General features: G+C 50.0%; 1 protein-coding gene across 2 annotated transcripts in view; it reads left to right on the plus strand.

The window, feature by feature from the left end:
* The window catches only part of LOC135810074 (uncharacterized), a 52,231-nt gene that overhangs the window by 24,141 nt on the left and 12,069 nt on the right, over nucleotides 1-16,021 (plus strand). The window contains exons 5-10 of one of the 2 annotated variants that reach the window (XM_065323542.1): nucleotides 1,812-1,865; nucleotides 5,607-5,798; nucleotides 10,848-11,010; nucleotides 11,501-11,980; nucleotides 13,482-15,079; nucleotides 15,803-16,000. In XM_065323542.1, coding sequence (XP_065179614.1) covers nucleotides 1,812-1,865; nucleotides 5,607-5,798; nucleotides 10,848-11,010; nucleotides 11,501-11,980; nucleotides 13,482-15,079; nucleotides 15,803-16,000 — 2,685 coding nt within the window. The remainder of the gene's footprint in view (nucleotides 1-1,811; nucleotides 1,866-5,606; nucleotides 5,799-10,847; nucleotides 11,011-11,500; nucleotides 11,981-13,481; nucleotides 15,080-15,802; nucleotides 16,001-16,021) is intronic. The other variant, XM_065323543.1, reaches the window with a different exon arrangement.

Here is a 16,021-nt window from a genome sequence, read left to right on the forward strand (position 1 = left end):
CGTATGGATGCTTTGACATTATCGAATGGTGATGATGACTGCCCATCTGCAGTCCATTTCCAAGGCTGATCTACCCTTCTTGGTCAAATGGTGTAAGTTGTGACCATGTCCGGAATGTAGTTGCAGAGGACGATACAGACTTTACTCGCATTTTGTGGCATACAGAAGTCATCTGAATGCATCCAATCCAATCCCTGTGCTATCATCTACCTGGACGCCATGCTGACTGTAGTGCAATGCATTGCCATAAAGGTGAGCCATGACTTATGAAACTGCCACTTGGAGAGGTTAAGTGTGACAGTGTGCTCACAGAGTTGCTAGAGGCATGCTTCCGGGCGCATGTCATGCTTAGCATGGCTGTAACTGTAGATGAACGGGTTGTCTTGGATGTTCCGGACACCTCGAATCCCGGCTAAGACTTTCCCATCGTATGTTGCAATAGTTCCGAAGCTGGGGACGAACCCATTGCTTGCCATTTACAGTGCATCGGACCAAGGAGAGTGCACAAAGCAATGTACTGACCATTCGCCTCAAACTGCTGGATTCTAGTGCAACGCTTTGTCACTACTCAGCTCTCTGAAAACTTTGGTGTTAGCCATATCGGCAGCAATCTCGGCCAACATTTGGATAGAATGTCACTCTCTGGCAGAAACTCCATTGACATCAAGAAAATCCTGTGTGATCAAACGCAGTGCCAAGTTACTTTGCTGTGGGAGCTTGCCCACGTGAGGTACCATTGCAGGATACGGAGAGATGCTGAGTCTGTCTACGGCAGGACGGTATGGTAAACAGGTGCGTCTTTGCAGTATTTAGACGGGCCTCTGGCTTACAGTTAGTGACAGACTTTGGTGACTGCCTGCGACAAGGTGCAGTTGATTTTATCAAAACACTTGCTCAACTTGTCCAGGGCTACTTTATCAGCGAACCTTTGAGAATGAGTAGGTCCTGCATCCGCTCTGATATGTCCAGTATACATGGTGAGCATCAGTGGACCCAGGACACTTCTATGAGGAGTGCCGCATTCACAAGCGGAAATGCTAGAGGTGCTTCCACTGGCCAACATGTCATGTCGAGAGATAGCTAACAAACCAAGCCAGTATATTTGACTAGAGCTGAAGTTTGACCACGTCGCAAATGAGTTGCTGCTGTTGCACCTTGTCAGTCATTACTAAGGTCCACGGGCACCACACCTGTGTGAAGCTCGTTGTCCGAATAGTGATCAGCTGGTGAAGTGACAGCGTCCTTTGTAGATTAGCCACGAAGATACGCAAACTCGTTGGCGGTGACCAAAGAGATGTGGGTCAGAGACTGGGACATCCACTTTGTACATTGCCAAACGTACAGGGCAGAGCCTGAAACTCGGGTAACGCCCGCTAGCCTGTCAGCTTGTTTTGCCCTGCGCTCATAGTACGTGCGCCCGCTAGCCTGTCAGCTTGTTTTGCCCTGCGCTCATGGTACGGGGTGAACGGGATCTTTGACGGATCATTTCCAGTAGGCCCAGCCTTGCCGTGATCTTGCCATCGTACCGTACAATGTGTCGCGACGCTCTGGCTACTTGTGTGGACTGTACGTTGCTGACGGTGGTATCTGTAATATCCACGGAGCTGACACGTGTGTGTTTGTACACGTGGCAGGCTAAACAATGGGTGGTACTAGTATTTCAGTTGCATACAATATGTGGTATTTCAGCTACATACGATATTTGATATTTCAGTTACATACAACTTGGCGACGCTAGCGTTTCTAGATCAGTTGTCACGATATGCAAACTTGATGGCAAACTTGATTGTGTGATCTGTGTTGATGTACAGAGTCGAGTTCCCTTGGATTTCGTTAATTTCCGTCCCATGGGAGCAGTTTTGGAGGTAGGTCTTGTTACAGAGACTGGATAACACCAGGACATGTGTGCAATAGACTAGGGGTGAAACGGGTGATCCGGGTACCCGTTCGTTTAGGTGCCGATCCGTTAGCAAACGAGTACCCGTTAGTCGTGTACGGCAGTACGGTACGGTGCTGACTTGCACAGTCGTACATCGCACAGTTCGGTGTACAGCTTGAGCGGGTTGTTCTTGATCGATCTTGCTACATGTGACCGTTTTGCATGTAGCGCAGTGCATGCAGTGTACTTGTCACTCGTACTTGCATGTCATCCTGGCGCGAAATCCGGAAGGTACTAGTAACTGTCGTCTCTAAAAATAGTTCCCAACCGCTGCTGGAACCGTACCGTCGAGACTCACCCGGATAAGATTCGTTGTTGTGAGAAATACTCTTCAGTGTTGCCTGTTGGAGCAAGTTTTGAACAAGTCGAGTCGTCTCCTTGTTTGTTTGTTTCAACTGAAGTGTTTAGGTTGTCTTTGCAAGTAACAGTTTGCGATGTCGAACTCTGTGACTCTGTCCCAAGCTCCTTCGAGCGCATCGACTCCGTTCAGTCGCCAGGCACGTTCCGCAGTGTGGAAATTCTTCACTCGCGATGTCGAGGGCCATCAAGCGAAGTGTTTATTGTGTGAGGATGTGCTGAAGTACGATGGCTCCTCGACATCGAACTTGCAGAGGCACCTGAAAAATCGCCACCCCTCTGACTTCGTGGAGCAGACCAGCACTGCCAAGAAAGTGGACTCTCAGCCGACCATCGCGAAGTTCGCTCAGGCGAAAGCGGCCAAAGTGCGGGTTGTGTCGGTTCCTCGTGCAATGGCCATCACCAAGATCCTGGCATGGTGGACCTGGCTAGATGGGCGGCCGCTCAGCCTAGTCACGGACTCTGGCCTAAAGGAGCTGATGGATTTTGTTGAGCCCGGATATGTGCTTCCTTCGAGAACCCATATTGCTAAACTTGTCCGCAAAGATCACGCCGACGGTGTGACTCTTTTGAAGGGGAAGCTGGCCGACGTAAGCTATGTTGCATTGACCACCGACATTTGGACGTCCAAGGCAACGCATGCATTCGCCACGACTACAGCGCATTTCGTGGACGCGAGCTGGAAAATGGCATCATGCACGTTGGAGACAACTGAGTTCCCTGGTTCCCACACAGGTGTTCGCATCAGTGAGCAGATAGAGTCCGCTGTGCGCAAATATGACGTCGATCCAGCCAAAATCTGTGGCATCGTGCATGACCAGGCGGCGAACGTGGAATATGCAGGTAAGCATGGAACTACAACCATTATACTAATTAATTTTATAGAATTGCATTTTAGAGATGAGTGCCAGGTAACTAGAATGATAGTAGTGCATTTGACTTGGTGGACAGAGTGTGCAGTTTGAATAAGTCACGCTGCTAAACAAATGTATCCTTTGCACATACATACATACATACATACATACCAGACACAAACACACACACACACACACATACCATGCATGCATGCATGTGGCAAGGGAACCAACAAATAAAGTGTTGAAATATGAAAATTCATTCGCTTACCGTAGCAAAAATGGAGCTCTTTGTCCTTTGTTTTTGTGCAACTCCAGGCCGTATCTTGTGGGAAGAGTTCAAATGGCCATCCCTTGTCTGTGCTGCTCACCGAATTCAAAATGCGTTACGAGACGCCCTGGATAAGAAGACCTTATCAAGCCTGTTTGCAAAGTGCCGCCACTTAGTTGGACATTTCAAGCATTCCGCCTTGAAAACTGGCCAGCTTGAAGATAAGCAACGTCTGGTTGGTGCGAAGGAAGTGAAGCACCTGGTTCAGGATTGTGCAACAAGATGGAACAGTGTGTACCTGATGTTAGATCGTCTTGTCCAGCTCAAAGTGCCTGTGCAGTTGGTCCTTGCGGATATGCCAGACAAAGATCGCCGCTCCATGGACTTGTCCGCAGACCAGTGGGCCACTGCTGAACATCTCCTCGATTTCCTGAGGTCGGTGGACCAGGTGACGACATCTTTGGGCGGTGAGCAGTACTCAACCCTGTCCTGGCTTCTTCCCCTACTGACGGCACTGAAGTCCCATTGCCAGACCGGAGATGATGACGACCTGCTGGTAGTGGCATGCGTGAAGCAGGCATTTGCGGATAGTATAACTAGGCGCTTTCATTTGGATGGCTTAGATGTTCACGGAGAGGCAGTGCTTGCTGCTGCGTTGGACCCTCGGTTTCGGGCTCTAAAGTTCCTCGACTTGGAGCAGCAACATGAAGTGCAGCAAACGCTCATCAGCTATGCAAGTGTCGGCTGCTCGCCCTGCACGGAATCTTCAAGCTCTAGCTCCGGGCCACCAGCAAAACGCCGCTGCCTCCTGGATCAGCTGCTTTGCGACGACGGTGAGGATGAGGATAGCGAGGGATCCATCGAAGCAGAGGTAGCAGCTTATCTGGCTGAAAAGCCAGTCAAGCGCTCTGTTGACCCTCTGTTGTGGTGGAGCACAAATGCTGCCCGATTTCCCCGCCTGGCTCCACTCGCACGGAAGTACTTGTGCATTCCAGCAACTTCTGTTGCATCTGAGCGCGTGTTTTCCTTTGCTGGGCAGATCGTCGACAAGCGCCGGAGCAAGTTGTCTGCAGAAATGATCGATGCACAAGTCTTTCTGCACAAGAACGCCCACATCATCGATGTACGAGTTCCTGCGCCACCGAAGCCGGCCATGCCACTTGTCTTGGCTGCAGTCGAAGACGATGATGAACCTTCACTGCCAGATCTTCCTTCTCAGCCAATTGAATTATAGATAGTTCATGCTCTCTCTCCCTGTGTGTGTGTGCGTGTATGTGCATGTGCGTGCGTGTATGTGTGTGTGTGTGCCTGCCTCTCTCTCTCTCTCTCTCTCTCTCTCTCTCTCTCTCTCTCTCTCTCTCTCTCTCTCTCTCTCTCTCTCTCTCTCCCTCTCTCTCTCTCTCTCTCTCTCTCTTTCTCTCTCTGTTTCTTTTTTTCTGAAGAAGAAGATTCATTCTGGTTAGAAATGCTTCCAGAATGCCCGTAAAAGAGGCGTTGTACTTACGATCATAACCAGTGGCAATGCAGTGGCAATGTTCTTGTAAAAAGTGTATGGCTTGCTAAAGGGTACCCGATAACCCGCCCGTTAAGCCAGGTACCCGTTTGTTAGCTTAAAGGGTAACCGTTTCACCCCTACAATAGACTGAGCACTTCTGCAGGAATTACATACATGTATGTGCTACAAGTGTGCTTCATGCTTGCTATCATCTCATAAACACAGTGCTTGTGCCAGATTCAACAAGAAAATTGCTCAGTTCTCTCTCTCTCTCTCTCTCTCTCCTTTTCTCTGTTTTCTCCTCTCTCCAATTCTCTCCTTCTCTCTCTCCTTCTCTCTCCGTCTCTGTCCGTCTCTCTCTCTCTCTCTCTCTCTCTCTCTCTCTCTCTCTCTCTCTCTCTCTCTCTCTCTCTCTCTCTCTCTCTCTCTCTCTCTCTCTCTCTCTCTCTCCTCCCTCCCTCCCTCCTCTCCCTCTCTCTCTCCCTCTCTCCCTCCCTCCCTCTCCTCCCTCTCTCTCTCCCTCTCCTCCCTCTCTCTCTCTCTCTCTCTCTCTCTCTCTCTCTCTCTCTCTCTCTCTCTCTCTCTCTCTCTCTCTCTCTCTCTCTCTCTCTCTCTCTCTCTCTCTCTCTCTCTCTCTCTCTCTCCCTCCCTCTCTCCCTCCTCTCTTCCTGTCTTCCTCTCTGATTGCAGCGGTGCATTCGCCTGTGTTCCCACTGTCCACGCATTCCACTGTCGTCCGACTTCCACACTATTGTGCGGCGACGTGCATTGACTGCTCCACCACCCTCACCTGACATTCGTCTGGACGTGAACTCTAAGAGAGACATGGAGAGATTGTACATGTGTTATCTTTCTGTCATGTCCCTCGGTGGATACCACAAGGTATGCATATTGCCTAGACTGTTGTTGCTGCTGCTGCTGATGTTGCCTGATGCTGATGCTGATGCTGATGCTGATGCTGTGCTGCTGCCACCACCATTCATGAGAATAGTGTACTGGTGCTCAACATTGCCAACTGCTCCCATATGCCTGTCTTGTTACGGAACATTTTGTCTACAGTCAGGATTTTGGCATATGATATCCCGCAGAATGGAAGCACATACTGAAGCATGGACGTTGATAAGTTGATGGTCACATCCAGTAGTTGCAACACCGCCACAACGTCCACGACGGCAATGTGGAGGACTGGTGCTCCGATCGTTCTCAGCGTTACCACTGTTCTCTATCTCACTATAGGAATCGAGAAAGCTACGTTGAGCCACATCAACTGAGTCGTTGTAAAACAAGACTTTTGAAGCATCAAAACATGGATTGCTCTCCGTGTCAGTCACCGCTGACGAGTCGGAACCGCTCGAACTTGAAGCTGCCGTCGAATTCGATTCGGAGAAAACTGGGATGGGCTCATTGTCCTCTAGTCGCCTGAACTCCTGAAGTGCTTTATCAGCCTCCATCGTACATCCTATAATTATGTTTTTGGGTGACGGTGAACCTTCAAGCCAAAATAGCACAATTTTACTACAGCAAGATATCGCGTTGTTGTTGTTGTTGTTGTTGTTGTTGTTTTAGAGTCGAAGAACAAATAGGCAAATTTGCCTAATTACATGATATCGACTAAAAGAAGAATAAGTATAAAAAGCCATTAAAATTATACTGAATAAAGTGGGTAGTAAAGTATTTATAAAAGCCAACTAAGGTCAGTAAAGGAAGTGATTATAAAGCGGGCAGTGATGCACAGGGAAAAATCTGATTTTTTTATTTGTACTTCCTCCGCGTCATCGAAATTGTCGCAGTTTGACTTTTGATATAAAATGGGGTATTTACTCACCAGCACTCGTACCAGAGGCAAGGAATTGGACAAAGGCGATAGTCATCAGTATAGGGTGACGGTAAAGTTCTGTTTTCTGTTATTGGAAGCTGGAATTTTTGAACTAGACGCAATTTCTTCGCTGATGTCGCTGCGATGATAATTTCGACTCGCTGAGATCAGTCAGGCGTTCCAGCCTGCACATTTCTCGTGCTTATGCTTCACTCAAGCCTCGTCACTGTTTTGAGAATGACTTCGTGGAACAAGTGGCAGCGCTTGGAGAAACATCGGGGGAGGGAGGTCAGCAAACTAAATGCCTGCAACAGCGATAAAAATTGTCGCTCTGGCTGAGACACTCAGTACATGATTGTACCTGCAAGAGCCGTGTAGACTCTAAACGTAGTGCTAGTGATGCACGCTCAGGTGCCGTACCATGGTATACCAGTGATGCTGAAAAAGAGGGCACGCTGGACGTGATAGTACACTTACCTGCATGAGCTGTGACCACACAGCTAAAATAAATGGGCATGCCACGGCTAAAAAAAGTTCATTTCAAGATCGCGGTGATTCCGCCGACGGTAATCAACCGACCTCGCAACGATCGTGTATTCTTACTAGGCTTCGTTGGTGGTGAAGTAGAAATCATCCAGAGCTAGCAGACGACAAGCATAGCAGCTCTTGTCCTGTGGAGAAAGTCAAAGCGTTTGAGATGAGGCGCGACCAACTTTCAACCTTCCTTGAAATATTTCGGAACGATATTTTTTGCGTCCATTGACATCAGGGACGACGAGGACTTCATCTCTGCATGAAAACTCTCAGTCCAACTGTCCTGGAACGTTACTCTAGTCTTCAGACTATCATACTGTGTAATAAGTTTTGAATGGCTTAGCTTATAGAGTTGTCAGTAACATGTGACAAGTCACTAGTCAAACTGCGACAATTTCGATGACGCGGAGGAAGTATTTTTTTATACGAATGTCCACTATATTCTCGAATATGTGCGAGAAGTGGTGGTGAGGCCTGGCTGCTCTGCCGACCTTAAAGGTCTCGGCGTCTACGCAGACAAAGCATGCCATAATGCAGTAAAACCATGAGGAGGAGAAGACGAAGGGGAATGATTAATAAAGTGAGGAACGAGGACAATGGGTAGATGGTCGCGAGAGAAGTAGAATGGGAGATAACATGTCGTGGGGAGAGAAGCAGAATGAGAGATAACGTCACATTGTGGTGAGGAGGGAGGAAGGATGATAGTGAGGCGCTGGTCTAAACCGTTTCATAGGGCGTCGGTGGCTGTTTGCCAGTTCAGGTGCAGCAGATACTTGTTGCACTTTTCCTTGAAGGACTGGAGCTGTCTGGACTGCGGCTCTGCTGATAGGATGGTCGCTGGTAGGCTGTTCCAGAAGGGAATAATGCATTCTGGGTAAGAACCCCATGAGGCTGCTACGGGTGCGCACGAGCAACGTTGACTTGAGCTGGAGCGGGTGGCAGTGGGCAGTCTCCGTTGCTAGTCTAGTGGATCGACCACCCACTGGGCGGGGGTTGGCTGGTGGTGGGAGGATAGCTTCAGGGGGGGGCTTGTTGTTGGGAGGTAGGACAGCTTGGAGGTGAACGAAAGCGCAGCAACCAGTCGGCGGTGCTTCAGGCTGGGGAGCCAGGCGCCTGGGCCAATAACCTTCAGTGCCTTGTGCTGTATTTTGTCCAGCCTGGATGTGCATGATCCCATCCACACCAGGCAGCAGTATTCCATCGTTGGCCGCACGAAGCCTTTGTAGACTGCCGTGCGGCCGCTAGAGTCCAACAGGGGCGCAACCTTTTTCAGGAAGTGAAGGCGTTGGGCTTCCTTTGAGGCCACGGCCCGGAGGTGTGCTGAGTAGGACAATTGCGCATCAAATGCTATGTCAAAGTTGATGTGATGTTTTCTACATTAGGGACTGAGAACGATTTCCCAAAGACCTAGGCGACTGATAGCAGCATTCGGCATGGTTACTGAAAAGCAGCATAATGCTGGGAGGGATCGCATGAATCGATGGTACTGTGAAATCTTCCTGATGTCGGTCTGGAGCCTGTTCCACAGTAATACACATTGGAATGAGGCAGAGTGTGTACCAGCGGATGTCTTATTGACTGGACATTTAAGTAGGCGATTTTCCTGACTGCGTGTAGCACGGCCGGCATTGAGAAGACTGAACGTATTGGTAAGCACTGTACTGCATTTACCCTGAAGGCAGCGCCAAGTGTAACCAAGGAGCTTGTGGCAGTACGTAACCTATAGTGAGTGCAAGCGCTGTTACGGAATCACAGCCATTCCGTTCCCCGGGACGCAGGACACAAAGGACAAGACTTGTTTGTTACATTATTTATATCGACAAGACAGAAAAGCAAACTGCTCTGACAGAGACGAACAAGAAGACTGATCAAAAGGACTCTCGACTACAAAATCGCGCATGCTCATATCACACATGCACGCGACTAGACGAGACAATTTGGGGAATGCCATCACACAGGAAAACAGCGCAATCGGCAATACAGCGGGGCAGATGGGGATGCAAATGGAGCATTGAAAACACAGCGGACTGCACGCTTGAGTAGACACTCAAGGCGCTCGGGCTGATGTGGGGTGAGACCAGCAGAGAAACAGTTGCTAGCATAAAGGAGGAAATCAGGAAGGATAAGGAACTTCAGGTACGTGATGCGACACGGGAGGGGCATGCAGCGCCTGTGTGTGAACATAACTGCTATTTTACAGGCAGCTCGCTTGGCGATCTTATTGACTGATGTGGACCAGGTCCAGTTGAGCTCCAGAACACATAACATTGACAAGAGTATTCACATAATGAAGGGCAGGGATGAACAAAATCTGGGTCTTATGCTCATTTAGTACCAGGTTCCTGCTGGCAAGCCATCTGGCCAGGTGTGTAACTACAGAAGACATAATTTTATTAGTAGTATGATATTACGTTGCAGTCGATCTTTGTCCTAGTGGTAACGTGATACGGTCCCCCAACACAGCAACACACAACAACAAAAGTCAAGTCTTTGAATTTTGATAAGGATCCACGCATCTTACGCGTTTCTGCCTTGTAGGCTTCGTCGGAGATGAGGATGTTTGTTGCTACTAATGTAGAGCGTGATGTCATCTGCAAACTGAACTGTCCGCACACCATGCGGTTGAACTTCAGCTGCCACACCACGGACATAAAAGACAAACAGCAGAGGACCAAGCACGGAACCCTGGGGCACACCGCTGCTGGGCTGAAATAGCTTGCTGAGCTGGTTCAATGACAACTCTTTGCTGCCAGTCTTTCTGCGGACCGTTCGAAAGCTGAGAACAGCTATATTCCCATGAGAGCAACTAACACATTCGAAAATCCCGCTTGAAGTACATCAACGGATATCCGTGGTAATGTGTGCACACAAGACACAAAAGGGTTACAGACTGTGCTTTGCAGAATACCGTACTCGCGCGATTAGATCCCTCTCTTGAATAGTGCCCTATCTCAAATAGTGCCCTAGTCTCTGAGAGCCAGTGAAAAAATAAAGCCTTGTCTTGAATAGTGCCCCCCCCCCCCCCCCACACACACACCCCCCCACACACAGCTTGTAACCAAGCGCATGTGCAAGTTTGGTGTTGTTTTGCTAATGCACTTGTCCATCTCATTGCACTGGTAATTTCAGGATCAAAATCGCAATTCCTGTTGTCGTTTCTGTTGAGTCATGATACTTTACACTTTACAGTAAACTTTTGGGCTTTGTTTTTCTTTGCATTCTTTGTTCTTATGCTGGATGACGTAAATGTACCAGCATTGAAAAAGACTGCCCTCTCTTGAATAGTGCTCCATCTGTGATGGACATTGAAAATTAGTGCCCCAGGGGCACTAATGGCACAAGTATGGTAGCTGCCATGTCTCTTGTTGATGTCGGTGTTCTGTATGTGCATGCATGCGTGTGTGTGTGTGTGTGCATGCATGCGTGTGTACGCGTACATGTGTGTGTGTGTGTGTGTGTGTGTATGTGTCCGTGTGTGTGTGTGTGTGTGTGTGTATGTGTGTGTATATGTATATGTATGTGTATGTGTGTGTGTGTGTGTGTGCGTGTACACTTGTGCATGTATCCGGCGGTGACGGCAGGTATGCCATCGCGATGAGTGGGATCTGGTCCACAGCGACTCCACCGGCTCCAGACTGGACCTGAGGGAAGATGCTGTTGAGCAGCGTCTCTATCGTCAGTACATTCTCTTGGTGGAGGATGACCTTTACGATAGCTGTCCACCTTCACCGCGGGCGTATCTTGGTGAGTCATCTACTGGTTAATACGTTCTCTAGTCGGTATGATGATGATGGCAAAGAGAAAGTGCTTGATTGGGCTAAGCCGAATAAACTTTTTTCTCATGGAGCCAGTAGCTCGGACAGGAAATGCAAAGAAGCGCACTCAAGTTGATTGCAAGCTTCTTCATTGGCGTGCAAACACAGCACAGAGCACCCTGCCGCCGCTGCTGCTCTGTGCTATAGAAATACTTCAGAGGTGTATGGCTGCTAGCGTTGCCTCCACTACGACACCGCTGCTGCTGCTGCTGCTGCTGCCGTTGCTGCTGCTGCTGCCGTCGCTGCTGCTGCTGACGTGTCTGCTGACGTGTCTGCTGCTGCTGCTGTCGTTACTGCTACTGCTGCTGACATGTCTGCTGCCTGTAGGAAGGTACACTGGCATGAAGATATTATCATGGTGCATACCCCACTTGTGGCTGGCTGGCTTGTAACCCGATGTTGTTTGTGCTTTGCTGCAGATCATGCCGCTGCTGCATCATCCCGGGGCCGCTACGAGTCTGAGCACCGTCGCTCCGATCCTCGATCAACACCCGTACCGGCCGCTGTCCAACCTACACAGCAGTCTTCACACCGATCACCACATGCTTCTCATGGTTTGTTGGATAGACCGTCAGCGACGCACGGAGAGCCCAGCAACGTAGGAGAAGCAAGGCGCACCTCGGACGCGCGCCTGCCTGACCCTCGTGAGCATGACGGCAGGTTGAGACACCACCACCACCACCACCACCAGCAGCACCAGCAGCACCATCACCAGGAACAACAACAACAACACCAACACCAGGAACAACAACAACACCACCACCAGGAACAACACCAACAGCAGCAGCAGCAGCAACACCATCAGCAGCAACACCCGCATCACCCGCAGCAGCAGCAACATGAGCGTAGCAGAGGCACTGCCGCCACGTATCCTACACAAGTCGGACACGTTCACCGAGGTACGACTAGTGTATGCACGATTATTATTGTACAGCGTAAATGTATTCTTGTTCCACCGAATTGCCTTGACACTCCATCAGCAACACTGGCTCACACTGCTACCTGGGGGCTCACGATATCTATTGCTCTGTTAACGGATTGTCCCTGTAGTTTGTATCTCTAGTGATGTTTGGGTTGTTCCAGCGCTATACAATGTGGTGCTCCCAGGGCGCACATTTCATTAGCCTACTTAAGCTCAACTGAGGAGGGGTGATTTCCCTGAAACGCTGTGTATTGGGCAGGGCGTGGTGCTTTCTTGCCGGTTTGCCGATGGAAAACTTCAAAGTGCTTTTCGTGTGTTCCAGCTGGCAGGAGTGACAGTCGAATGTCACTTTATTCCGCGTTGGGCATATGCATCATCACATGGATCAAGACGTCTTACATGACACGTGATCGTTGCCGGGGCCATGGCCAATAGGCGATCTTCCCGCCGCGGGCATAATCAGGCCATCAGGACCGTTTGACGTCATTTCGGGAGTTTCAGGACCGTTTGACGTCATTTCGGGAATGTTCGGACCGTTTGACGTCATTTCGAGAATAATTTTTCGACCTTCGACCTTTCCACCTTTGACCTAATATGTTGCTTCGCGCTGTAAGAAATCAAGTCAAGCACGCTCTTTCTGTTATGATGGCTGAATCTTGCCCTTGCCTGCAGCCCTCGGGCCTACGGCCCTTGGGCTGCAGGCTCGGGCAAGATTCAGCCATCATGACCTCCTGAGCGTGCTTGATTACATACATCTTCAAAATCAGCCTGAAATAGATCAGAATCAAAACTAGACCTTCGCCCCAAACGTGTGTGGATCCATATCTAAACTAGACCTCCCCCCCCAAACATGTGTGGATCCGTATCTAAACTAGACCACAGTGGCTAAAAAGTCCACATTGTCATGACTCTGGCCTGGCTGTGACGTGGCACTTTCAAGTCCTACACGGGGAAGACCGGTTCAGTTGGCATGTATGCTCTTCGCTGCGTAGAGCCGTTGAATAGACTTGTAGGCTATTTGTCTACTGTGTTCTACCTACCAGGGCACTGTATCTCATGAACAATGTCAAATATTGTCAATGCAATAACACTGAGAAGAAGGACACACTTCAGGCTCTTGAACATCTCGACTGTTTTCACTAGTATCCTTTCAAGATGTCAATGAGATGTTGTTCACTAGCCTGAAGTATGTCCTTCTTCTCAGTGTTATTGCACGCTTGTCTCCGAGGAAACTATTGCCTTGGTCATTGTAAGGAAGCGATTATCATGTTTAAGTTCTGTAATGGGTGGCTTTTCAATCAGCTAGTGATTGGGTTGCTTGGCCGCCTTGAAGTCTCCATTGCTCTCCAGTCACTACGTTACCAAGGCATGACTGGTGCATCAGATATCGGAATACGGATTTCCATTTTTTGCTCATCTCCTTCAATATTATTTATATTTATTTTTGTTGTTCCGCGTGTCGTCTCTCCGACTTGTAGATCCGAGACTGGTCAGGAAACGTGAGCAACCCTCTCCTCCCGTCCCGCTACCAATACCTGATCTCTTGAAGCCGATTGCGCAAGACTCCACGAGTGACTCCTGCTGGTCGACCACGCCGAGTCGAAACAGCGGGAGCAGCTGGCTGGACTCTGGCCCGGCTCCTGATGTGAAACGCTCCGTATTTGAGTCTCTGAAGCTGCTACGGAGTCCCAGCGATCCTCGGCTGAAGGGCTTGTCATCTGAGAGGAAAGATCGAGAAGACAGAACGCCTTCGCATCCACCCACCAGGAAACTGCCTCATGCAAACGGAGACCGGAAGGAAACTAGAACGCCCGGCTGGGAGTCCCGTAGACAGACAAGTCCTTCAAGGCATGAGTGCACGCCAAGCATTGCTGCTAATCACCATTCCTCCAGTCCAGTGAAATTAAAACAATCTCCAGCGGTAGTAGCAGCAGCACCGGAGACAGCTTCACCCGTTCGTACAGACAATGGTGTGTCCACGCGCAGAAAGGTAGCAGCTGCAAAACCATCGTCCACACAGGAGCCACGTACCCCTGCACCATTCGCTTCTAGCTGTGTGAAACGCGACCTGAGTCGGCACTCTATGCCCGTGCTGGAGCGCATGAAGGCTGCCTTTCTGCAGGAAGACCCGTGTCCCGTTGTACCCGCTCCGGCTGACAGTACCACGTCAGATCTGTCACCCACCGCCACAACCGTCTCACCAGTGGTAACATCCTCGCCGAAGTCGCAGCCTGCCGTCACCTACTCCTCGCACATTGGTTCGGGTAGCAGCAATACGGATACTGCTAGCTCTCCGGGGACACCACTGAAGCGTATTCGTCCCCTGTCTGATTCGCGCACTCAGCTAGCTGTCACTTCTATTGAGGAGCATGCTGGCTGTAAATCAGATCACCAGGGTGATCAAGATGAGTATACCAAGGAAGAAGAGGAAGATCGACTGGTAGTAGATCTTGAATCACAACCAACAACACCGGATCATGATGATAGTGGTGACATTGTTGAAGTGAGCGATGGAGAGCAGTGTGTCGCCTCTACAGGATCCCGGCAGCATTCGCCGTCAAGTGTGTGTTCCTCTAACTTGCTAATGTTTGACGACGACGACGACGATGCTGAGATTGTGTCGGCTCTTGATCACGCTGCTTCGGCGTGTGCTGATGAGGACTATGACAACGATCGGTGCAGTGAAACGTCTGAGGCCGACAGTACCAAGACTGTTGGTGGCAGTAGCAGTGCTGGTGCTAGCAAACGCCGCGCTCGTGAATTGGAGCGCCTGGTCATCACACCTCCTCCTTGCCGCTCACCGCCCAAGGAGGTGGCCGTGCCGGACTTTGTGACCGACCCACGCTACTTGTCCCGAGAGCAGCGGAAACTGCAGCAGACACTGCAACACTTCCAGCTCATGGAGATGAGGGCATCCGCCAAGGCTAACAGACAGAAGCGCAAGACCAACAACGCAGCTCATACTGAGAAGCCGAAAACCAACACCGGCACGTCTTCATCAAGCGTGGGCAACGTCAGCCAGGACCTGAGGAAAGTGAAGCAGGATAAGCTACCAAAGTCTCAGCTGCGTGCTGCTGTAAGTCATCAGTTGAATGCTGTGTGTTTACCTGTGTGTACAGGCACAGGTGTGCGTGCGTGTGTGTGTGTGTGTGTGTGTGTGTGTGTGCGTGCGTGCGTGCGTGCGTGCGTGTGTGTGTGTGTGTGTGTGTGAATGTGTGAATGTGTGTGTGAATGGGGTAATCCCAGCACAAGTTGCTATGTCTAACATAGCTGTTCGCTATCATCGCTTCCGCGATGGGCATGTCTGAGGTCTGAGGTGTGTGTGTGTGTGTGTGTGTGTGTGTGTGTGTGTGCGTGCGTGTGTGTGTGTGTGTGTGTGTGTGTGTGCGTGCGTGTGTCTGTGTGTGCGTGGGTCTTAGTGTGCATGTGTGCTTCCGTGTGTGTGTTTGCGTGTGTGTGTGTCTGTCTGTCTGTGTCTGTGTGTGCATGCGTGCGTGTGTCTGTCTGTCTGTGTGCATATACGTATGAAATGCTCTGCTATGACGTCATCCCGAATACTACTGGCGTACAACCTGAGTGTTACTATTGGATGTTCCGGCTGCGTTGCATCTCTGTGCTGGCAGTGCAACAGGACAGCGATGAATGGAGGCCTGGATAGTGTCAATAGTATCTGCCATACAGTATACACACTCCATTGATTGGTAGCTGTGGTGTCCAGCAGCATGTTGCACTGTGTAGACACAAGCAGTTACCTTTGTACTGAGTGCTGTATGACTGGCTGTTTGATGATACCATGCAGTCTCTGCAGAGCCTGAGGCAAGCTCGTGAGGTGCGCTGGGCCAGGCGCTCATCTCAAAAGCCGATTGATGTTGATGCTGGTGATGCCGATGCAGTGGGTTCCAGCTCTGTGCTGTCACGGGCACATGCGGCAGCGCGTACTGCAGCTGCTATGACTGCTGCTGTTACTGCTGATCCGGGTCTTAGAAGTGCACGAAAGGTCAGGCCTACACTGCAGCAG

Source organism: Sycon ciliatum, chromosome 2, assembly GCF_964019385.1.
Source record: "Sycon ciliatum chromosome 2, ocSycCili1.1, whole genome shotgun sequence".
NCBI classification, from domain to species: Eukaryota; Metazoa; Porifera; class Calcarea; order Leucosolenida; family Sycettidae; genus Sycon; species Sycon ciliatum.